Source organism: Emydura macquarii, unplaced genomic scaffold (genome assembly GCF_026122565.2).
Source record: "Emydura macquarii macquarii isolate MOO-44397 ecotype Brisbane River unplaced genomic scaffold, CSIRO-AGI_Emac_v2 contig_3390, whole genome shotgun sequence".
In the NCBI taxonomy this organism is placed as follows: Eukaryota; Metazoa; Chordata; order Testudines; family Chelidae; genus Emydura; species Emydura macquarii.
In genome coordinates, this window is record NW_027133527.1 from 277,601 (window position 1) to 301,645 (window position 24,045).

General features: G+C 42.3%; 1 protein-coding gene across 1 annotated transcript in view; it reads left to right on the plus strand.

Annotated features, from left to right (window-relative positions):
* WIPI2 (WD repeat domain, phosphoinositide interacting 2) overlaps positions 1-14,020 on the plus strand; it is a 29,661-nt gene extending 15,641 nt beyond the window's left edge. Inside the window, exons 8-12 of the mRNA XM_067534359.1 lie at positions 3,933-4,040; positions 4,998-5,162; positions 6,226-6,333; positions 7,511-7,641; positions 8,566-14,020. Coding sequence (XP_067390460.1) covers positions 3,933-4,040; positions 4,998-5,162; positions 6,226-6,333; positions 7,511-7,641; positions 8,566-8,678 — 625 coding nt within the window. The 3' untranslated portion in view covers positions 8,679-14,020. The remainder of the gene's footprint in view (positions 1-3,932; positions 4,041-4,997; positions 5,163-6,225; positions 6,334-7,510; positions 7,642-8,565) is intronic.
* Positions 14,021-24,045: the final 10,025 nt, after the last annotated feature.

The window sequence follows — 24,045 nt, forward strand, 5'->3', positions numbered from 1 at the left end:
ATTGTGTCCAGTTTTGGGCCCCTCAATACAAGAAGGGTATGGACAAATTGGAGAGAGTCCAGCGGAGGGCAATGAAAATGATTAGGGGATAGAGCACATGACTTATGAGGAGAGGCTGAGAGAACTGGGCTTGTTTAGTCTGCAGAAGAGAAGAGTGTGGGAAGGATTTGATAGGGGCCTTCAACTACCTAAGAGGGGAGGGGGAAGGATGGAGGTTGGCTGTTCTCAGTAGTGGCAGGTGACAGAACAAGGAGCGATAGTCTCAAGTTGCAGTGGGGGAAATCTTTTTCACTAGGAGGGTGGTGAAGCCCTGGAATGAGTTACCCAGAGAGGAGGTGGATTCTCTATCCTCAGAGGTTTTTTAGGCCCAGCTTGATAAAGCCCTGGCTGGGGATAATTTAGATGGAGTTGGTCCTGCTTTGAACAGAAGGTTGGACTAGATGACCTCCTGAGGTCCCTTCCATCCCTAATCTGTGATACCTTTTATGATTTTTAGAATATTAAGGATGGATCTGAACTCTTTCCAGATGTACTTGGTAGGCCTTCAGGGGTTAACATAAGTGAACAGTGATGGAAGTCTTACTGGAATCTGGCTTTAATTGAAAGTCTTAATTTTGAGATCTATACATGTTTTCATAAACTGCAGAATCTTAATTTCATAGCTTTGATTGGTAATGTCACTGCTGATGCAATGTAATTTTTATATTGTACTTAAATCTCACTCAATTTTCAGATGCCATTAATTATGAACAGGTGACAATCTGCTTTATGCAGTTTCATCAAGAGGTCAGAAGCAGGGAACTTTAAGGAGCAATTCCTTTCCTCAGACTTCTCCACCTACATAACAAATGTACATTATAATAAAGTATTAATATATTATTAGCTCAAAGATATTCAAGCAGGGTTTTTTGTTCGCCAATGTCACCAGAAGCTTCTAACTAAAAATGCTTATCAGTTGTGTATATATAGTCTGTCTTTTACAGCAATGACAAACAAAGTCTTATACTTAACCTGGCATTCATTGAAGGCTCTGGTAGACTTCCAAAACCTTCAAAATAAATTTTGACTTCCCTTACTTCTCAACATTAGAAGTACACTTTTTTCTGAAACTGAGTGTAAACATAAAGCATTCACTATAGATGTCAAAGGGTCCTTTAGATTTTAATTGTATTAATGAGCATTTTTCATAAATTAGTTTTTGCTTTCCTGTGTCCATTTTAAACTGAGAATATCCACAGGGACTAGATGGAAGCTGAATTCTATGTAGCAGTTGTGGCAGATACAAACCCAATTAAGATGAAGCCACTCTTTCAATTGCCCAGGCTCAATCTTGGTGACCTCTTCCATTCTTCCCTTTTCCCTTTCACACTGTGCCTTTCAGACCAAGGTTTCCAAAATTTGTCCCTTGGTCAGTATTAAGATACTTGCCATACTCTGATAACTTTCTTTTTTGACTGTTGTAATCTTCTCCTCTAACCTTCCTATACTCTGCCCTTTCCCTGTCTCTGTGTATTTAAATGGGAGGATTGTTTTGTTTCTCTTTGATCTGACCATCTCTTTCCAGCCCCAGATCCCTGAACAGACATCCCCCCTCCCCATGTTAAGTCCAAGTATCTCTTCAAAGCACTAATTACTCCACTTCTGCCTGCATCTCTTTACTCATTGCTCCAACGACCCCTCCCTATAGACTACTCAAGCTTGTCTCCTGAATTCTCCCTCATTGTGTGTAATGCTGCTTACAGTGACTCAAGAGCATGAGTACCAACCTCAGGGCAGACTGTTAGGAAACAGGACACAAACCCCAAATTAGTTGAGAGTTCTATACTTAGATTTCACCAACCAATTATCAACTGTAAACTCAGGCACTATAACAGCTTTAACATGGAGTCACATACAGTCCCCTTGGGTACGCCAATCTGTCTTGCCACCCAGGTGAGCATACCTCTGTGATAGATGGTCCCTTACACCAGGAATCACTGCCATATTCAGGTTACTCCCAGTCCCAAAGGACCACTTGTGCAACTGACCTTGGGTAAGCATTATATCTCACACCAAAGACAACACTTGTAGCCAATCCTATAATAATCTATATAAAGAATTATTAAATAGGAAAAGGAAATCAGAGTTATTTTACAAAGTTAAAGCTGGTAAATGTAACTCATTTGTGTGTATAAAATCTTAAGTTTCAAAAGCTAATAGATGTTTCTATAATCAGAAAGTTCTGTATGTCCTTTTAGGGGCTAACCCAGGTTAAGCATCTGAGGATCGCTTGCCTATGCCTGGAAAAACCTTGCCTTCCTGAGTCCAAGCTGCATAGGGGTACCTATTTCCTTTTGTTTGAGGGCTTCCTGCCATGTTCTCTGAGCTGCAAACTCAGTTTATGGGAGGAATCCACTTGAATGACTCATCTTCACCGGGGGGAGAGAGAGAGAGAGAGAGAGAACAACAAACTTCTTTTGTCCTCTTTAACATCGCACAATAGTTAGTTTGGTATTAATGGACATTTCCTGTTGGGAAGGACATAATACCTTCTGTTGAAGATCAGCTGTTGCACTAATTAATCTCTTGTCTGGTGATTTATGGAGTCTCAGATTTCACAAGAGAACTGCTCAAATATTACCGTACAGTATGGATACAGATGTTATAAGTGAGATTAGTGCGTGCAGCAGCTCCACAAGCATTCAATAAAGTCTAAATACTAAACATTCTTATAATGCCTATTTGAACAATATTTAACACACAGGTGAGCCAGAGTGATTCCAGCCATGTATTTTTCATTGCTCAGTTGAGACATGGAGACCCGTGGCATGAACTGGCATCTGGTCTGCCAGCATCACATATTCTTCACCCACTCTTGCTCTCTTTCATACCACCCTCTCTGCCTTGAATGGCTTCCAATTGAATGTATACTAGGCTCCCTCCTTTCCTAAGATTGCCATTCAGTATTGTACTTGCTCTTGCCTTTAGATTAGAAATTCATTGGTGCAGGTATTTGATACAGGTCAATTACTGTAAAGTGTCTGGTATAATTATGGTACTATGTGTGGCTGCACTAATCTATGGTATAAAACACTAGAATCCGTTCTTTTCAATACCTATTCAAGTGTTTGGTCTCCATGATCCGTTCAGTCCTTGGCATCTCTTGAGACTACCAAACACACTTCATGAAAGCCATCAAGTTCACATTTGGAGCACCCTCCGATTTCATGATTGAAAAACAACATGTAAATAGCTGATACTCAGCTAGTTTTCACACTTCTCCAAATCTCTAACCACTTTGATTCCAATAAGTCACTATATGGTATAGTACTGCACTTTCTGTGATACTTAGCCATGCAGTGGCATTGGGCTTTATATAGAGATGGGTAGACTGAATTTGGACTCCGATGCCCTCTGATTCCCATCTATGGTAGATAGCTAGGGAGCTGAACCGATGTCTCAGTTGAAGTCGAGTGGATAATGGGAAGTCCAAACTCAGAAGCCTGAGATTCTGTCTATTCTTAACTGAATCAGGAAATGTCAGCAAAAAGAGTTCAGAATGTTCTCTCTAGAAATGTTTTCCCTTTTCTGACTCTCAGAGGGCAGTGCACACAGGCCTTAAGTCTGATTATGCAACTCCTTTGGAGACCTTGGTTTAGATGTGAGTGATCTGTAAGTCTCTAATACGAGACTGAACAAGGAAGCTGTCTTTTGCTACCTGTCTGCAACATTTCCAGAGTTTTTCCTGGTCTGTGCAATGCACTTAGTTTAAAGATGATTTAAAAGGGCTGAAGATATTCAGTGACAAAAACTCCTATATACTAGTGTGGGGAACTAATATTCCCATTTTAATGGCGACTCGAGCTCTATTTGACTTAATGATAACTTTTCTCCATTTCCCTGTTAGCACAACACTAGTATGTAGAAATGTATGCAGTTACTTTCTTTTCTAGGTGTGTGAGCATCTGCTCATTGGCCTTCAGCATGGATGGTATGTTTCTCTCTGCGTCCAGTAACACAGAGACTGTGCACATTTTCAAACTCGAGACTGTGAAAGAAAAGTAAGTTTCAGAGATGCTCTAGATTTGTTCAAGAAACAGACTTTTTTTTTTTGACCATCTGGATGAATTCTCAGGAGCTTGGACACTTCTTTCTTTTGAAAAACCCCTTACTGCTAAGGGCATAGTAAGACAATTGTGGATCAGCTGACTGAATTCAGCTGCTGAAATACAGGTCTCTGTAAATAGAAAAGGTATTTTTGCTGAAGAGAAGTTAGAATGTCCTTAGGAGAAGAATGTGGGGCATGTACATGTTTTTAATTACATATGTGCCTTTTACTATACTAAGTCAATCCTCTTCCCCAACTGCATGCATCATAGTACTGACATTCAGATGCATGCAGTATCATAAAAGGCTGCAACTTAAAACACTTATCATTTGTGTGGGTGAGACCATGGAGCATACTAGAGAGAGAGTTAGATTATCATTTCAAAGGTGACCTGCAAAGGGAATTTGGGTTTGTGCCCTGTCTGCTGTTTCTTGATGCATAAAGGAGTTCTAAAAAGGGTTTTCATGCAGAAAAATTGATCTTTATATTAGAAATTCAGAAGTTGTTTACTGTTGTCTCTGAGGGACTCTATGGATAGTAGTTGGATTATGACACTAGATGAATGAGAATAAAACTTGATTGAGAATGGAAGTGACTTTTTATATTCAGGTTGCTTAAACTTTTGTTTTTGCATTTTAATGCAATTTATAAATAGAAAAAATGTTAAGTTTAACATGTTACCCCTTCAATAAAGGGCTAAGAGCGCTTAGAGTACATGCAACTTCCCATGAGAAGTCCAACAAAAATAGGGAATACCAGTCTTACCAGTAGTGTTATTTCTAAGGAAAAGAGCCTTTATGCATCATAAAGTAAAAAGACCACCAACAATCCTCCTCTCTTTGCAGGTTGTTTTTAATGTCAAAGTACCCAATAGAATTCAACTTTTCTCTCTCTTCCTCCTGAACCTTAGACCTCAGGAAGAACCCACGACCTGGACAGGTTACTTTGGAAAAGTGCTGTTGGCCTCCACAAGCTATCTGCCCTCTCAGGTCACGGAAATGTTTAACCAAGGCAGAGCCTTTGCTACAGTCCGCCTGCCATTCTGTGGACACAAAAACATCTGTGCTCTTGCCACGTGAGTAAGGAGCTGAGGGTTTCTTCTGCACATGGTGGGCTGCCAGTATCAAGCAAAGGAAGTGCTGACAGTGTAGATAATGTTCCAAGCTTGTCTGGCTTGTCAAGTCACACATCTCACCTATAGCAAAATGAGTAACGTATAGAACACATCAAGGGTTGGATTGTCATTTGGTAACCATTTCCAAGCTTCCTCAGGCTCAAGAAGTGTGTGAAAACTAATTTCTCATAGCCCAGTTGCAACAGAAGGCATAATGTTTCTTCAAGGATTATTGTGGCATTAATTGCTTCTTAAAGAGGATTTTGTGAGCTTCCAGAAATCCTTCTTGGTGAAGAAAGGGTGTTTAAAAACTGACTCAGACCTACAATATTCATTCCCCCTTAGTGCTGAATGAGGTGCTAGTGCATTTGGTATTAAGTTGTTGTGTTAGACAGTCCTGAGTATCCAATATAGAAGACTTTAAAGGTAATTGCAGACCCCAGATTTGGCACCTGCCTAAGACAAGCTCCTAAATTTGGGTAAAAGTATAGCATTCATGAATCATTTTTAAACTATTTTAAACATATTGTGCAGTATTAAATGTGTTTTGTGGGGAATTAATAAATTTGTGCAAATCTACTCAGTTACAGTTTTTATTTTACATTTAATAATACTTCATCTGATCTCAGAGCTCTCTACAGACATTAAATAAGCCTTACCTCATGCCTGTGTGGTAGGGAATTATATCACCATGTTGCATGGTGAAACTGGGTGCCACAGCAAGTGAGTAGCAGAGCTGTGTCTGCTGATTCCTTGTCCCCTTTAGCCATTAAACACTGCCTCCAAGTGAGAGTTCATTGATGTGCACAAGACCTACACAGATGGCTCCCTTTAATGCCAGTGGTAGTTTTATGCCAAGGTTAATTTTGGTCATCATGGGAGCCCTGCATATTTAGCTTATGAGCAGTAGAGAAGGGAGCAAGTGAATGGAAAGTGATCACTTAGAAACCACTATTTTATGCTGATATAAAATGGTCACATTCCTAAAACTTGATCTTCAGTTTCCTCTCTTTATCTCTTCTAGAATCCAGAAGATTCCTCGTTTACTTGTTGGAGCTTCTGATGGGTATCTCTATATGTACAACCTGGACCCCCAGGAAGGAGGAGAGTGCACACTAATGAAACAGCACAAGTAAGTCCAGACTAGATCCTACCTGTGTGTTTGTCACATTCATTTTTCTAATATAATTGGACTGACAAAAATCTCTTAACTTATTTCCACTTGCTGAACTCAAATCTTAGAGCTCGTTTTTCTATTGATATTTTCAAGACCGGTTGCATGAGTGAGTAACCTTTAGAATTTCCATGCTTTTTCCTTCTTAACTGTTATATTAAGCATAATTTTTGCAGCAGAAACTTAATGCTGTCTGATTTTCAGTCAAGAATCAGTCTGCTGTTAGCCTATATTCCAATCTCCTGCCACTCAGCTGGTAGTTCAGTTACTTTGACAAGAATATGAAACATGTGACACCTAACACACTTCATGGATGAGAGAACTTTCCAAAGGTGGGGAATCATCATTATCCCCATTTTACAAATACAGAAATTGGCTCGTGCATTGATATGTAATATCACCGGATGGGCTTACTTGTAAAATGACTTGTCAGTAGGCTAGCCCCATGGCTTATTTAGTAGTATTACTGTAGATTGGTTCAAGAGCGATCAGGGCTGATAGTATAGCAAGGATTCAGAGATTTTAAAAAAGAAAAAATTTTAAGGCCTTCAGGGCACCGTCATGATCACGTAATCTGACCACTTACATAACACAGACTGTAGAACTTCACCCAATAATTTTTGCATCAGGGCTATACAGTCTTTTTGGGCTAGAGCATATCTTATTTAAATCATGACTGGATTTTTTTTTTTTTTTAAAGTCTTGACGATGTGGATAATCCATCATATTCCTTATATGAATTATTCTACTGGTTGATCCTCGTTTAAAAATAAAATTTTGCACCATATTTCTAGTCTGAATTTATCTAGCCTCAGCTTTCAGTCATTAGACCTGGTTATGCCTTTGGCATCATTTGGATGATTTGTCTTTAATGTTTGTATGAGAAGTGCAGTTCACCAAATGCTTTCCCTACAATTCTCTGGAAGGTTGACACCTCTCAGTCACTATGCAAGTGATGTGTGGCATTGGAGATTGAGAAATAATAAAATATCTTAAATATTACACATGTATGAGCTCTTACATGCCTAATGTGGAGGTCTTGCACAATTGTCCTGTGGGCATATCGGCTACAGTTGTATTGGCGATAATTACTTGAACCACTTCTGCTCATCTAATCTCTCTCTCTGCTCAATAGGCTAGATGGCAGTATGGAGCCAGCCAATGAAATTTTAGAATCTGCATCACATGACCGGCCACTAGTAGCACAAACATACGGTGCTGCTGTGACGAAAGGTACTTATGTGCCTTCATCACCCACAAGACATGGTAAGGGTAATGCTGGAAAACAGGGAGAATATGGTTCTAAAGATGACTCTATCCCAGATGGTTTCTTGTGCTCTTCCAAGTTTGGGCCTTTATCTTTATGAGACTGTAAATCTGTTATGAAGTATTTGTTTCTTTAGTCATAGTGGGGAAAAAAGGGTAGCTGTTAAGTGACTCTGAGAGCCACTTTGGAAGTTTCACTGGACAGATCATTTGTTTTTGCTACTTTCTGAACAGTCTGGAGAGAACTCAATATTAACTGTACTTGGATATCATAGTAACGTGCCTTAGATTATGACATTTTGCTAACTTAGTGTTGGGACAGACACTTGGTACTGGCTTCTTAACATCATCTGGACTGCAGTCCTTGTTTTGTAAGAGTTGCAGAAGGCACCCCAATATTTCTGTTGCTGTCATTGTGAACTTTGGTGACATATGGTGGGACAGCAGCAATCTGACATATAGATTAAATGTGTACTGGCTTGGGGGAGACCAGAATTTGAGTATTTTAGGATTCCCTAAGTGAGTGGAAACCAGGCATATAATTAATATAGTATGAGTACCCTCAACTCCTGCCAGTGTGCCACCCACAAAGAAGATTTAGCCCTGGAGATCACACACTTCTCCTTCCCAGGGAGAATGCTGGAGTGACAGCAGCAGCATCTCGGGAGAGGGTCAGAATTGTCAACCCACCTGCTCAGAACAGGGAATGAGCTCTGCTTAAGTTTCAAAGACTGATATGGCCTCATCAGCAAATCTTGGTTTTAAAAACCACTGACTTGTGATGAAGCCAGATATAGAATGGCAGTGCTGCTCTTGCAGATGGTGTCTTGTACGTCAGCTTGTAAACTTGCATCAGGAGCTTTCTTGCATCCAACCTTCATTTTTTGTAACTGATCTCCAAACACTGTCACTGTGTCTCTGCAGCCTATACAGAAGATCTAGGGGCAGTGGGTGGAGCTTGCCTAGAAGATGAAACCAATGCACTGCGATTGGATGAAGACAGTGAGCATCCCCCCATGATTCTTCGGACTGACTGAACTTTTGACATGTGAACTCACTCCTAAAGCAGAGAACACTGGCCTGATGTTTCTTGAGGAATCTCGTGTTATGCTGCTATGAACTTTGGCATGAGTTGGGAGAGAGGATGACAGACTCCAAAAACAGTTTTAAACGTTGTAGCTGTAGTCCTAATTCTATACTATTGGGAAAATATATGGTTTTCAATTCAGTGGCTTTTAATCTTGCTTATCTATTTTAGCTGTGTGGTTTTGCTTTTTTTTTTGTTGTTGCCAAAACTTGCTGTTTGTGCAGCCCTCAGAACCTACTAGCTTTGCATGCAATCATGTGCCAAGCAAGCATAGGAGAGAGAAACCACTTTATAACAAACTCAAGTTTGTATTTTTATATATGTATATAATACTGAACATATATAAGGAAGGAGTGGAAAAGTGGTTCTGGATGCTGAGGCTGGTTCTGCACTGACAAAGGTCCAAATGGTTTCCTGTGCATTGGCTTGCAGGCATGCCTAATGACTGACATGCAACCTTTAAGATGCAATGTCCTATTTCTTGGGTTTCCCCTTCCCTGAACCGTTTGGTTAATTAAAATTCCTTCTGAACGTTGCTTATTTGTGGGAGTGTTCTATTTGTTGGGATGGGAGGCCTCTTTCCTCACTGGAATTTCTTCTTTCCCCAAGAAAATGTAAGATAGAAAGTGCCTGTGTAGGAAAACATCTTAAGGGAAAGAAAGCTAGGAAGAGGTAGACAGTTACTATTTTGTGATATGTGTTCATCTATCCTCGCTATTTGGAGCTGTCTGTCTTTAAGCCAAGTTAGCCAATGTGCTGACTTAGAAGAGGTGTTTCAGGTTAATAACTTGGAAAGCACTTTCTTTCTCCCTTCCTCTGTTAGATCAGTTATGTCCTGTCAGAGCAGCAATAATCTCTCATTTTATACCTGCTTTAATCCCTCAGAGCAAGGCCAGCACCCTTCCTGCCGAGGACTGGATAGAGATTACTTCAGAATCTGTCAGCCCTACTCCTTAAATGGCCTTAAGGTTTTGCATTGGGAAGATACAACACTCCCCTCTTTTTTCTTGCCTCCATCTAATCTGGATCTGAGCATGCTGCCTCAATAATGAAGGTTCAGGAATTATGGAATGCTGATGTGGATTTATATTCACTGTGTTCCAGCTTTTGAGAGTTATTAATCTTCTCTCACAGGTTCATTGGATAACTAAACTACTCTGTGTGTTGCCTCCATTTCCATCAGCTTGAGGAACACTTCTGATGCACTGAAAGGGATGGTTGTCCTTTTGGCAGCTTTGGAATGACTGTTCTTGAACTGCTCTGACCCTGGGTAGGAGTGAACAAGGTGGGGCAATGCTTCCATCTATTTATAATGTGCCTTTTGCTAAATCTTGGCTATATTAGGTGAGCAAGATGATTACCAGAGCCTTTGAGTGTGAGTGTTGCTTTCCTTAGACTGTAAGACTCCTTTACCTTTCAGATAGTGAAACTGATTACCCATCTCTTCCTCTGGCACTTCTTTAAAACAAACAACAAAAACCCAGACTGACTGGAGCAAAAGGGGAAATCGTAAGTCTTGAGAGAAAACAGAACTGGGACTTCCTTGAGTGCTTTGACAAACTTAACTTCCCTAACGATCACACAAGACTATGGTGCTGCTTAGATTTAGGATTTGCTACTATGTATGCTGTTGAATAGGGGCCAGCAGTGGCACTTTATCCCTAGAGCTCAGCGTGGGTAGCTGGGCTTCTGCTTCCTTTAAGAGAGCAGATGATGGCAGTAGGCCCTTCCAAAGAGTCATATCATGTACAATCTTATCTGTAGTCATGCTGTCATTATAAAATGAAGCACGGTTAGTCAAATCAACTTCCTGGACGAGAATCTTCACCCTTCTCTCCCATGCCCCAGATCTTCTCATGTGTTGAGGTGTCAGGTTTGCCTCTACCCACTTTCTGAGCCCTCTGCTGTTCTGGATATGTCGAATGGAGCAACTAGTTTAGGCCTCTTCAGTGGTCTCCTCTGTGTTCTGAAACACGTTGAAATCTCATTAAATCTCTGAACTTCTAGCTCTGTCAGAAAACTAAGCACCGTGAATAGAGCTTGTTAACATTTGTGAACTGCTGTCGGCTTTGCTGTGGAACTTGCAACTTCAGTGAGACCTGAAAATGCAAGTCTTATAACAAATCCAAGCTCAGCGGGTTTTGTTGGTAAGCCTTATAACTGCCAAGAGACCTCAAATGGGTTCTGGTCATGCCAGTTTTGATAACCCATTTGGAGGCTTGGCATAAATTCTAAGTTCCATCAGAAGAGGAGCACCACTGATGTATCATAGATCTGATAAAAGTACAAGCTTTACAGCATTTGAGTTGTTACAGCACCAAAAAATACTACCCTCCATTTCAATAAAAACTAAGGGAATTCCCTGACAATAATGCCCTTTTAAAAAAAAAATGCTAGTGCTTGTGTACAACACTCACAAAATACTAGAAATTCAAGATGTTCATAGTTAAGGTTTCAGCACCAACCTTAGCTCTGCCCCTCTGCTCATCGTTGGCCTATAAGCTTGAGACCCCACACATTCTAGCTGTTTCCTATATATGCCATAGACTGCCAGCTCCACCCATATTCTTCATACAGATAGGTGAATTGCCCACCAGAGACTCAATACTCAGCCAATTTAGCTTTCTGCTACAGGCTGAAGGTGATAATTTCTAGTATCTTGACCCAACTTCCTGTGCAGTCCAGAGACTGTCCTCGCTCGGCCAGCATACCCCTATGGGCCAGAGAGCCTAACCTACCTCACTCACCATCAGTGCTGTACCTACCTGTCCAATGGGGCAATGGTCTTCCAAAGAAGCCACTTTCAAGAGATCTATCTTTACCCAAACCACTCCACACATTACCTGGTCACAGACTCTAGAATATGTAATGCCTCTGACTATGGGGATGGCTTACTTCTGCTTCTATCCCCAGGGGAGGCTTGCCTGTAGGTCCTGCTTAGCAACCTCTTCTGTCAGATAACGTGACGGCCATATCTCCCACCTGGCCCAAACGTAGGTCAGTCACCCATCGTGATGTAAACAATTCAGGGGTTGAGAGACACCCATTGCATCTCCTGTTCCATTCCCCATTCAGCCTGGATCTTAAACATTGCACCGACAGAAAAGGGAACCTGGCCATTGGAAACTGGCTGCTGACAAATTTAGGAGTTCTCTTCCACATAGGGCTTAATCCCAGGTATACAAGGACCTGCCCAATAGTGACAACCCACGTTTCCATCATGTATTGTCATCTGACTAAGGAGTGTACTGTTGGAGTTCCTACGCTGCACCGGGCAGGTGGTGGTAAAATCTTGAACTGTGAATTTCCTGAGTTTCTAGTGTGTTTGTAGGGCTCATATTCTATTCTAATGTTCTAGAGGGCAATATATTCTCACCATAACTCCACCTACATGTTTTTTTTAAATACTGCACTTATCAAAGGCTTATTTTTAACAGTAAAATGTTTTGAGTAAAGTGTCAGTGTGGTAAAATGTATGACCAAATATGGTATGCTTGGGGGAGAATGTGTGTAGACTTGGAATTCTAAACTCAGGTGTTGCTAGGTTCTAGTGTTACTACTTCCCATTGAGTACCATAGATAGAGGAGGGACTGCATTTCAGCTACCTTCTGTTAATGTGTACATAGATAGCAAGTGTACTTGTTCTGTGGCTGCTTTGGGATTGGCCAATTCTTGTAATTTTTCTCGCTTATTTTTTGTTGAGTTCTGAACAAGGAGATGTTGCTTGCTTTGGACTCGCCCTATCGCATTGTTCCCATAGTATAACAGTAGGTAAATCTAACAGCTAAAAAGTAGCTGGCTATGGCAGAGGGGAGAAGAGAGCATTGTAGAATCATGAAATGGCAGGAGACTTGTAAAAGCTGCTACTTTTTCCTAAAGTCCCAATTCAGCCAGGCACTGAAGCACATGAGTAGTCTCAATGAAATCAGTTAGGCTCAAACTTAAGCACCTTGCTGAGTTGGCTCTTAGGTGAGAAGTTGCTTAGGACTAGTATCCTAGGACTAACCATAAAGGAGTAGGGAAAAGCTATAGTATCTTTTGAACTGCCTCAGACTGCAATTAAACATCAGTTGGAGTAGGAACCTGAAGCTGTTTCCTTAAGAACCTTAAGTATAATAACAGGAGTTTCCAGCTGAAGGGGAGTTGTGACTAATTTACAACTAAATTTTTTTTAAAAAGGAGACCAACTGGAGAACCACCGCCACTAAATTCAGCCAGAGGCCTAGGACTATGAATCTGATCAGCAGAACATTTTTCTGCTGGGAATCTCACACTGTGCTTCCTTAGTTCTAATAATGGCATCTGCACAAAAGATAATGTACATCAAAATAAAGTAAGGTTTTAGAATTTCTTTCCTAGAGGGTCACCTCAGCTACCCAGCATATTTTTCTCTTATATGCAGACCAGTTGCTACTGTCTGGGGAATAATCATATCGTCCAGCTCCCCAAAGCATTGTCTGTGGTCTTAATCACTGCGGTTGCACAGCTCAAAAACCATGCACTGCTTTGAAAGTTTTACACCTTACAGTCAAAATCCAACTGTCAGGAGTGCTGTAAAGTTTTGATTTAACCTATTAGCACTTGAGGTCAAGGCTTAAGTGTCTTCTCTAGATGTGCAATCATAATTCTTCATGTTTCTGGGAGTTACGCCATGTGTTGAAGGGAGATTAGACCCTTAAGATGCTAATGCTGCTTGGGAAAGTGCTCACAAGCAAGAGAGTTTGGCTCCTGGTGTGTGAATAACTCACTTCAAATTGCAGTTGCACAATTGAAGGCACTTAGCAACTTTTCATTTATGCATCTTTAGTACTTCACTGGCACAGTCCATCTCAGTAAAATAGCAGACAACAGGTCTTCACTCTGGCTTGCAAGTAGCTACTTTTCCATGTCTGTTGTGGGTGTCTTGGCTCTATACTGTTGATCATATGGTTGAAGTAACTGCACATTAGTCCTTGCTTCCTTTGTATAGAATTTGATTCATTTGTGGGAGGGTGGGGAATTTGATAATTGCTAGCGTGGGGAGTCAAATCCTAATCCCCAGCTCCTGAATTTAATGGAGTTTCTCAGCCATCTCCACCCAGTCAGATCTTTCCCTTTCAGATTTACTTCCTCACTTGGAAGAAACTGCCTCCTGCAATGCCAATATGCTTCTGTTCAATGTCTGTATAAATAAATGGAAAAATCTGTTCACAGTCAACATTCCACACTACCAAGTGTCCGGCTCTTATTGCTAGCCCATTGCTGTTTGAATTTTATAATTGCATAAGAAATTAAACCTGTGTTGTGATATGTATTTTGTGTCTTCTTTATCATTCGTTTCATGAAGCTGCGGCCTGTTCACTATACATGACTTTGTACAAAAGAGAAGAGCTCTCGTTCTGATAAATCTACAGCTAATGCTGTGCCATGTATTTGCTGTCAAGGGATATCGTCAATGTCCGTTTGAACTTTTTTACAAACCATTGCAAAGATCATTGTGAAAGAGTGCAGAGACACATGGCAACTTTCATCTCCTGGCAGTTTTTTAAATACTTTTATTCTGCCCTAGCTTTTCTCAGCTAGAAGAATCCTGGCAGGGGATAGAACCTGCCTGACATTCACTGCCAACTCATTGCAAGTGTGTGGTGGTGAGACATCCTCTGAATCCATCTTCTGCTCCCCTCCCTGATTCCACACAGGGACCTTTGTGTGTGAGGGGAGGAGGCAGCTCCGGCTGCTCTTCCACTCCAACCTAGGCCCCTTTCACATTTACATTTATATTTAGAAATTCATAAATTAAACAGCTTCATTTGTTAAATGAGAAATGGTTACATAGTGGCATCCAGCCAAACTGTAACAGCTGCAGTGTCACTGTTGCATAGTTAAACCCTAAACATACTGAGCCTGGAGAAAAACAGGCTCTTGGGTTTCTAGAGGAGTCTTAAAATACTGATGCTATGTTGGTGCAGGAGAGTAGGGAGGGAAACTGACTATATACAGAGCATGGTCCAAAGCACAAACAAAGAGAAACCAGGAAAAAGTAGCTTTCTGTTATCTTGTTTTAACCATCTGCAGTATGGAACTTTCAGCCAAATGTGTGCGGATACTGTCCATTTTAATACACAAATGCTGTTCCTTTTTAGAGCCATAATTGTGTGTATCCGACTTCCCACCCCCACCAAAATCCTCTGGCTATGCCTGTCCTGAAGGGAAAGTTAGAAATAAAAACATTGGATACAATAGCATTAAAAGGGTGGCCTCTCTCAAACGTTTCTGGGGGGATTGGAGTGTATTACTTTGTTTTTCTTGTATGCAGTATTTCTTAGGTTCAATGGGGCAAACTGTGCTTTCAACATTGGAGTGATGTGCTAAGAGAAACAAAGGATGTTGTCTTCCAAGTATCAAACTCCTGGACACTGTAAAAATGTTTTCACACTAGATAAGCATCCAGGAGGTTTGTTGGAAGTCTGCAGAAGCCTTAGCAGCACACAGCTATCCATTTTGAACTATGGCCTTACCAGGGCTCTTTAAAGTGCATTGTTGTTTTGCAAGCAGCTTTTCCATTTTCTCATTCTACCTCTGCCACCACTTCCTTCCCGCCTGCATTCCTTCCTCCCCAAAACAAAATTACAAAAAAGCAAGAGTGTGCGTCCGTGCGCGCGTTTGTTTGTTTCAGTTCTGAGTTTGTGCAGACACACATTCGGCAGTCTGGGGAGGATTACTTTAAATAAATTCAGCTCTTGAATTAAGCAATTCCATTGAAGTCATTGGCTTAGCTCCTGTTTACGGCATTACTGAATCTAGCCTATTAAATCTGAATTCCCAGGGCAGATGATGAGAATATTTCAGTCTCAGATTTATTTTATCACAATGAGCAAAAGTCAAGTCTTAGGAAGTACATTTTACTTGCTTTGCACTGCTAATTAGTCTTTCATTCTCACCTTTAATGGTCTCTAGGCAGATTTGAGGGAATACAATTTTGAGGATTCCTACCCTCCCCCTGTGTAGTTTTGAGTTTTTGGTTCTGTTCCGTAATGTCTACGCTTGTCCTTTCCTGAGCCCGAGGACTCTTGAGTCCAGGATGAAATCTGTTCAGGGCAATACAACTGCTGAGGCTGTAAATTAGTCCAGTTGTACATACTGTGCTACATCTGTGAAAAGGCTGTTCTTGGGGAATTAGGGAATGTGCAGTAACAGTGAGGTGCATATTAAACAATGGGTAAAGTATAGGTTTGGAAAAGCCAAGGATGATGGTATCAGTCTTATTCTTGCAAATGCTCTGGTTTAGGAAACCTCTTCTAATGCAACATAAAAACATTTCACAGAGCTTAGATGGTAATAAAAATGGGAGGTGTTGGAAGAACTTAAGGCACAATGCTTGCCTGTGCCTACTCTTCTAATATTCGTGCTGAGATTCAAAGCCTGCATTCTTATTGGGTATAGCTAGATAGATAATTTTTGCTGAATGTTCTGAGCACTAGTATGGTGTAGTGTTTGTCATTTTCTCTATACCACATGCCTAACCAGCAACCCCTGGCCTCTGTCAATACTGGGACCCTCTGCACAGACAGTTCTGTGCCCAGATTTTAGACAGACTTCTGCCAGGCACGAGATTCCTTCAGCTAATTTCATGAAGTAATGTGAATTAAATAGTATTCCATGCTCACATTCCTTAGTTTATTTAAAACACACACACTTCACTGACTGTTTTAGTATCTTTTTTTATATTTTACTGGTAAGTTTTTAAGAATATCAAGTTGCCGAGTAGGGTTATATTAATAGATTTTTAAGACCAGGAGGGATCATTCCAATCATCTAGTCTGACCTCCTGCATAACACAGGGCATAAAATTACACCAGTGATTGTTTTATGGATATCATCTACTAAAGCCTAGAGTGAGATCATTAATGAGATTGCAAACTGATGGCCTGGATCTGAAAACCTTACTCATGAAGAATCCCACTAAGGTCAATAGCACCACACAAGTAAGAGTTGCGGGTTTAGGCCATTATGCTGTAATATCCGGTTCCTTCTCCTCTCTGTTGCACCACTGCAGGCTAACCCTTCCATCAATATGATTTCTTCACATAGTCTTCACATTTCTTCTAGTGTATGATTTCTTCACATAGTCCAATGCTGTGGATTTGATTGCTGTCTAAATGGTAAAAATAATTAAAACAAAGCTGGTTCTATTGAGCTGGAGATCGCATGAGAGTCTCTGCGGGCCACGATCTGAAATATTTGGCCTGCTGCTGGTTTTCTCTACTGGAGCAGGATGCTTTATGGGAACCTAGCTGTACGAGGATGAAAAATCTGAAGGAGAGATCAAGAAGATACGGTGGCAATGCAAAGAGTGCATACCTGAAACTGAAAAACAGTCTTTCGCTGCAGATGAAATAGAAAGTAAGATCAAAACAGCCTGCGGACTTGATATCTTTTCTGAATTTCTGAAGAACTGGGAAAAATCAGCAGACAATGGCTACCCATCTTTCAATCTAGATTCCTTGTTTGCAATGCTGTAGCCCTGTTGGTCCCAGGATATTTGAGACCAGGGAGGGGACGGGTGAGATAATATCTTCTACTGGACAGGAGTTGGTCCAGTAAAAGATATTACCTCACCCTCCTTGTCTTTCTCTCTAGATTTATACAGGAGAATAAAATACCTAAGATCTGGCACAGAGCAATATCTTTGCCAAAACCTGAGCAAGGTCGCTGACGTGCAGCAGCACCCCATCTCTTTGCCAAGTTGCATGTACAAATTACTTCAAAGGCTTATCCTTCAAAAAATTGTCCCTACAGTTGATAATCTGAGAGTAGATCAAGCGGGTTTCAGACCAAACTGCAGTACCTGCAATCAAGTCTGGCATCAGAATGGCTTCCAACCTACCTCAGAATGGCTTCCAGCCCAGACAGAAGACAGGTGCAATATTCTTAGATCTTACTGTTGCATATGACACAATATGGCATGCAGATCCACTGTAAAAACTGTCATTGGTCCACAAAAGTGGGTTGTCAAGGCTGTGGAGATGTTGCTGAGAGGCTGCCAGTTCCAAGTTCCACTTGGACAGAAAAACAAGCACCAGGAGGTCCCAAGACAGCCATCTACCCATGGGCTCCCATTTTGGGCACTGACACTTTTCAGCCTCTTTACAAATGACCTTCCTAACACTACTGCCATGCATCTTCTCTATGCAGACCTCATCTGTCTGGCAATACAGGATTTCAGTCACCTAAAAGAAGTCTTGAATGCTGACGTGAAAGAGATGGCCCACTATTGTAAAAGATGCAGACTTACACCTTAGTACCAAAAAGACGGTTTCCAGCCGCTTCCATCTATACCGCACAAAGGCCGACAACCAGCTCAACATCTTCCTGAATGGACGCAGGTTGGACCCTGACCCAAAGCTTGCGTATCTAGGTGGTGGTCTGGACTGTACCTTGATTTCTGAAGAACTCTTTACCAAGACCTTGCAGAAAACAAAATCAATTAACAACCTCATCAGCAAACTAGCTGGTTTCACCTGAGGCGCCAGTGCATAGATACTAAGAAGCTCTGGGCTTGCCTTGTGCTACTCTGCAGCAAAGTATTGCTCCTGGGTGCGGTTCAGCTCTTTTCACACAAGACTAGTAGCTAGTTGGCTGAATGAAACCATGCGTTTTATAACGGACACCATGAGACCGAGTGATCTGGTGTGGCTGTGCGTTCTGTCCGGCATTGCCCATCCTGACATCGGGCGACCAGTCACTGTGCAGAATCTGCTCCTTAAGGTACAAAACATGCTACATCTACTCCTGTTTAAAGATGTGTTTGATTCTCTGAGCTACCCCATCAGCTCAGGGCACCCTAGTTGGAGCGTTCCCCTGAGGAACCTCACTGTTACGTACTAAGTGGCAAGAACAAGCTTCAAACTTAGGCATTGGCTATCTCATGACAGATCCACCAGTCCCGCTCCCTGGTTTTGATCTTCCACGCCATATCTGGGTAAAGCTCAATTGTTTCCGATGTGGAGTGATCAGATGTGCTGCTAATGATTATAATTGGGGCCTTTGTGACTCCCCTCTGTGGTGCTGTGGCTAGTTTGATGGAGGCCACCTACGTGCGGGTTGCACCCATCAGCAAGGCCTGCCTGGTTGTCTCTCAGACTTGCACAATGCCCTTCCCCCAGCTATTGAATGATTAAGACACTTAGGCTAATACATTTGACTTGACCATCTATGTAGATGCAATCACTAGATGTATAATAGGAGAGAAGTAGCCACTCGGCTCAAAGAACTAAGAAAAACCCAACAGCCCCAAACTGGAGGACAAGCCATCTGTTCACATCTGGCTGTAAGGCTGGCTATCATGATTGCATGAAGTCAATCAACTAGCAGACGGTAATTGTCTTTAATAATCACTGTGCATATTATGTGCCCAGAGTCTTGATGACAATGCATAAAAAATGTTGATGATGAAAGACAATATAACCTGATTCAAAAGACTTCAATTGGGCCTTGAAGAGGGGAATCTGGCGGACATAGATAGAAAGGGAGTTTCATAGCCTGGGGCTTTGAACCATGGAGGTTTTTCCCTTAACCTGATCTGTAAAAATGGGTAGGGTTGAAAATAAGGCCTACCAGGCTGGTCACAAATACCATGGGCTGGGGTTAGAAGGAGCCCTCTCTACTGACTGGTGGTTGGGGTAGGAGGGCTGCAAACATCCTATTTCATTTCATGATCTTGTTACTAAACTGCACCAAATAGGTTAAAAAAAATGTGCCTAATATAACTTGAGAGACGAGGTGGGTGAGGTAAAATCTTTTATTGGACCGCCTTCTGTTGGTGAGAGAGAAGCTTTCAAGCTCTGTGTAACCTTGAAAGCTTGTGTCTCTCACCAACAGAAGTTGGTCCAATAGAAGATATTACCTCACCTGCCTTGTCTCTCTAACATCCAGCAACACTGCATACAACAACCTAATATAACTTAGTCCAACAAGAGAAGGCCCTGCTGAAACGTGCCCTTCCAGATCCTGAATAAGATAGTGGTGATTGCTAGAGGACTTCATAGGAACTTGTTAATGAGCTGTTAATTAGATCTTCCCATTCCTGTCTAGCAATTCGCTGTACAGCCAGTAGATGGTACAACACTCCTGATCAAAAACGACTGCAGCCTCACAAAAGGACCTTCCCTGGGAAGGGCTCTCTGATGGATGCTGAGACTTGTAAAAGAAGGGAAGGGAGTGGTTGCATCATAGGAGCAAAGAGAAGCTTTGCCAAGGGTAATGTCGGGAGAGAATCACAACAGGAGGCTTGTGAGAGAGCGGCACAGAACTCAGGGACCAAGGACACAAGTGCTATTCCTAGCACCACAGGAGGAAAATGTCTCACTTTCTCTCATCAGCAAGGAACATAAACCTGCAACCTGCTGCTCTCTGTGTTAGTAGAAGATATGGAAGAATGCAGCACTGCAAGCACTGATGACCCTGCTTTCTGCTGACAACTCCACAGCCCTCAATGGAGCCTGGCTAACAAGGATTTTGACCCTCTTTCTTGCTGTTCTATGTTACCTGCTCATCTCACTGTCCGTCAGTTTCCAAAACTGGAACAATACCCCTCTGCGTAGGGTGCTTTGATATAGATGCATAAAGGGAGTGTGGGGTGAAATCTTGTTCACGTTGTAGTCAAAGGGAGCTTTGCCATTGGTTTCAACAAGGCCAGGATTTTACCCTCTCGGTGCAAGCCGGTATTTGCTGTTTGTTTCTGCAGCCCAGTTAGCACTAGGTGCAGTTTCTTTTGATGTTTGAAGGACACAGCCACATCACTATATATTTACAGCGTCTATCCCAATCTTTGAGTACAGTGCTGACTACCTGCAGCAGAGATAACACCTGGCTTGTCTAGAGCACTTTTCATTCATAGATCTCAAAGTTCTTTACCATGGAGGTCAGTTTGGTATCCCTCAGTTTACAAATGGGAAAACTGAGGCACAGAGAGGGGAAGTGACTTGCTCAAGGTCAACCAGCAGGCCCGAGCCATGAATAAAACCCAAGTCTTGGGGGTTGCAGCCCAGTGCTCCTGCCCCCAGGCCACACTACCTTCCTAGGTGTAGATGAAGACACTTGTAGCCTCACCCTGATGACCTATAGCAATACCAGCAATGTAGCATGACTTTGTGTGACTTTCCCCAAGGTACACTCTGGACAGCTGTGTCCCCTCAAATCTCCAACCTGGGATGCCTTTTACACTGCATCACTGTAAGAGCAACCACACCTGGTCCTGCTCACACACAGCTCTCTTAACATGTAAAATCACTCCCAGCTGAATTACATGAATGCTTTGACCAGTCACTCATACATACACGGTGACATCAGCAACTTCCAAGTTCTAGACCGTCCCCCAGAAATGTGCATCTTGTACTGCCCAGCACCTTTCTGGACAACACAAGGTCATAGAAAGTCTGTCATTTCTTCAATGGAAAATGATATGCACATATTCTGTAAGCTTAAGTGAAGGTTCCCAACATTTCATTCCAAACACACACCGATTTAGATAAAACAATAAAACAAGTTTATTAACTACAGAGAGCGAGATTTTAAGTGATTACAAGTATAGGGCCATAAAAGGCAGAATTAGTTACAAAGAAAATAAAAGATAAAACGCAGACTGGTATTAACTGTGCAAGCTAAATGCATTCAAAGCAAAGGCTTTTCTCACCATATGCTCTTTACAATCTTTACTGACTGAAAGCCTCCAGACCCGGACCCCTTCCCCAAGTCAGTATTTCTTTGGATGTTGTTGCTGCCATGAGTAGAGAGGAGTGGAGCAGAGAAGTGTGGAGGGAGAGATAATTTGTGTTGTGTTTGTGCTCTATTCTTATACCATTCTCCCTTCTTTGAGGATTATCTCCAGCTGGGGTTCAGGTGAGAGCCAGTCTGTTTACACGGGAACCCCAAGTTGTTCTATTGTCAATATGTCAAGTTCTTGCTTACACCCTTCTTCCTGCCGAAGAATGGCCACTTACCTAGTTGATTGTCCAATTGATTTCGTTGACACCTGGCTAAGGTGTTGGTTTGTGTCTGTTTTTCTAAACTTGGAGCGTGTTACAGCAATGTTATAGAGTAGAATCTTATAACTTTACATACAATGGTGATACACATATTTTACCAGGAGAATAATGTTCAGCAGGATATGAGTTTTCAAATGATCCCTCTCGTGGCATATGTTGTGAAGAACTTACCATGTCTTGTAAAAAGGATGAATATAGGGGAACAGTCTGTCACACTGTGATATGCACATTAAAGGTCGAATATTGGTACGAGGCTTTATCCTCTGTAAGGAGCAGTAATGTTTAACTGCCGCTGTGGAAGGGGGAAGGATTAGTGCCACTACTGCCCTAAAGGAGGGCCTCCTTCATCAGAAGTATTCATGCTTAACTCTAGGAGTTGGGCATCTACCCACGACTGACAAGGACACCGAGTTTATGGCGTCTGCCAGCAGAGGGTGCTGCTCGTCAGATGAGCTGCTCAGAAGGGAAGTTAAACATCTCTGGTAGGAGGTAAAGATTCTGTGACTTTTTTTAAAGAATAAGGGATAACTCACCTGTTCTGCTCTGTATAACCAGGTTCTCCTTTCCAAGCCACTGCGGGGTGTGGAGGCAGGGAGGAGCATGTTCTCATGGTAAAAGCACAGGACTCGGTTTGTCGTCTTGTGTGTTTACAGTACCTAGCACAATGGAGTCCCAATTAGATTGGGGGCTCTGGGTGCTATGGCAATGGAAGTATTTACTAATAATCTTGCCTCTCTTCCCAGGTCTGCCTCTGACTAGCTGTCTGAGCGTGATCCAGTGGCACTGCCTCTCTCTGCCCTGTTTCACCTATCTGTACAATGGAGATAACGCCTGCTCCACCGACATTTATTAATTTATTGCATGCTTCATGTCTTGGATGGAAGGCGCTCGGATACGGTGGGGAAGAGCCATGATAAAAATGCATTATTCCCCTGTTGTCCACGTGACATTTTTTCTTCAGCAACATCAGCCTCTCTGTGCCCTCCAGTTTCACCATCCTGCTGCCAAGAATCCCAGGCTGGGAATGAGAGGATCCTCCCCCAGCTTCCAGTTCATCTTTCCATCTGTGCTGCTGGTGGCCCTTTGTCGCATCGACTGGACCAAACCCCACGGCGCACGCCGGTTTGCTGAGCTCCCTCGGCTGAGTGCTGCGTGGCTTGGCATGTGCCCGGAGCCCTTGCTGGCGGCGAGAGGTTTGCCTTTGAAGAGCTCTGTGCAGTAAGGAACAAAGCAAACGGTTACTCTGCAAAGACAGCAAATAAAGCTAAGTCACACTGAGCCTCTGTTCTCCTTTCCACTGAAAACAATTCAAAAAATAAAGAGGCGGGGGAATAGAAAGACTTGGTAAAATTTCATATTTGAAACAGCCTTTCATGTGTCCCAAGGCGAAAGGCAATTTGCATTTCAAGAGGTCAGTGTGTAACTATTCCTTGCATTTTTCCCCCATTTTAAATAGGTTACTAAATTCTCTCTAAATTAATTTCATTTGGTGGCTTTTTTTTTTTTTTTTTGACAGCTCCTGTCTCCCACCCTCAGATTCCCTGGCTATTCCAAGGAGTTTGAGGAGACTGTATTGGAAAGGAATCTAGAACCAAGTACAGATGCAAACACTGCCAGCATGCCAGCAAATTAGAAATAGGAGCTGCCTTGGGCCGTTGGGAAGCCTGCTTTTGAAGAGGGACATGAATCTATCAGTAGGCACGTCACCAACATCTCTGGTGTGACATCAAGTGTCAGGTATGTGTACAACCTAAACCGTTCTCTGCAGAAATGGCACCTGCTGGTAAAGCATGTTCAGAAGCCAGCGGCTGCCCTCTAGCTTGTGTATGACTAGCCAATGGGGGTGGTAGAACATCATGGCTTCCACCGAGGAGTGCTGAAGGTATCGAGCAATTTCAGCAGATCAAAGAGGGAAGGCTGTGCCAAACAGAGTGCCTGACTCTAGCAATGGCCACCCTGCCTCTGTGAGGAACCTCAGCTACGCAGGGGCTGTCCCTCTACCCTGGCGATAATGTTTCGCAAGCCAAAGTCTGCTGTCTGGTGAAGAAAAGGGTGTTGCAGAGAAAGGGACTTTGAATACTCATCAGAGAGCCTTCTCGTCTGATCATTCCTACTTGCCTCATTTACTGGCCCTAACAATCTAATTGTGTCTGATAAAAAGCCCCCAGCAGCGCCTCTGCTCTGAAAGAGAGAGGCACAAACCTTTCGTTGCCAGGGGCTGTGGTTTGTTTTTTCTTCTGCCAGCTTACCTCTTCCGGCTGGAGAAGGATAGGTGATTTCACTGGAGAGTA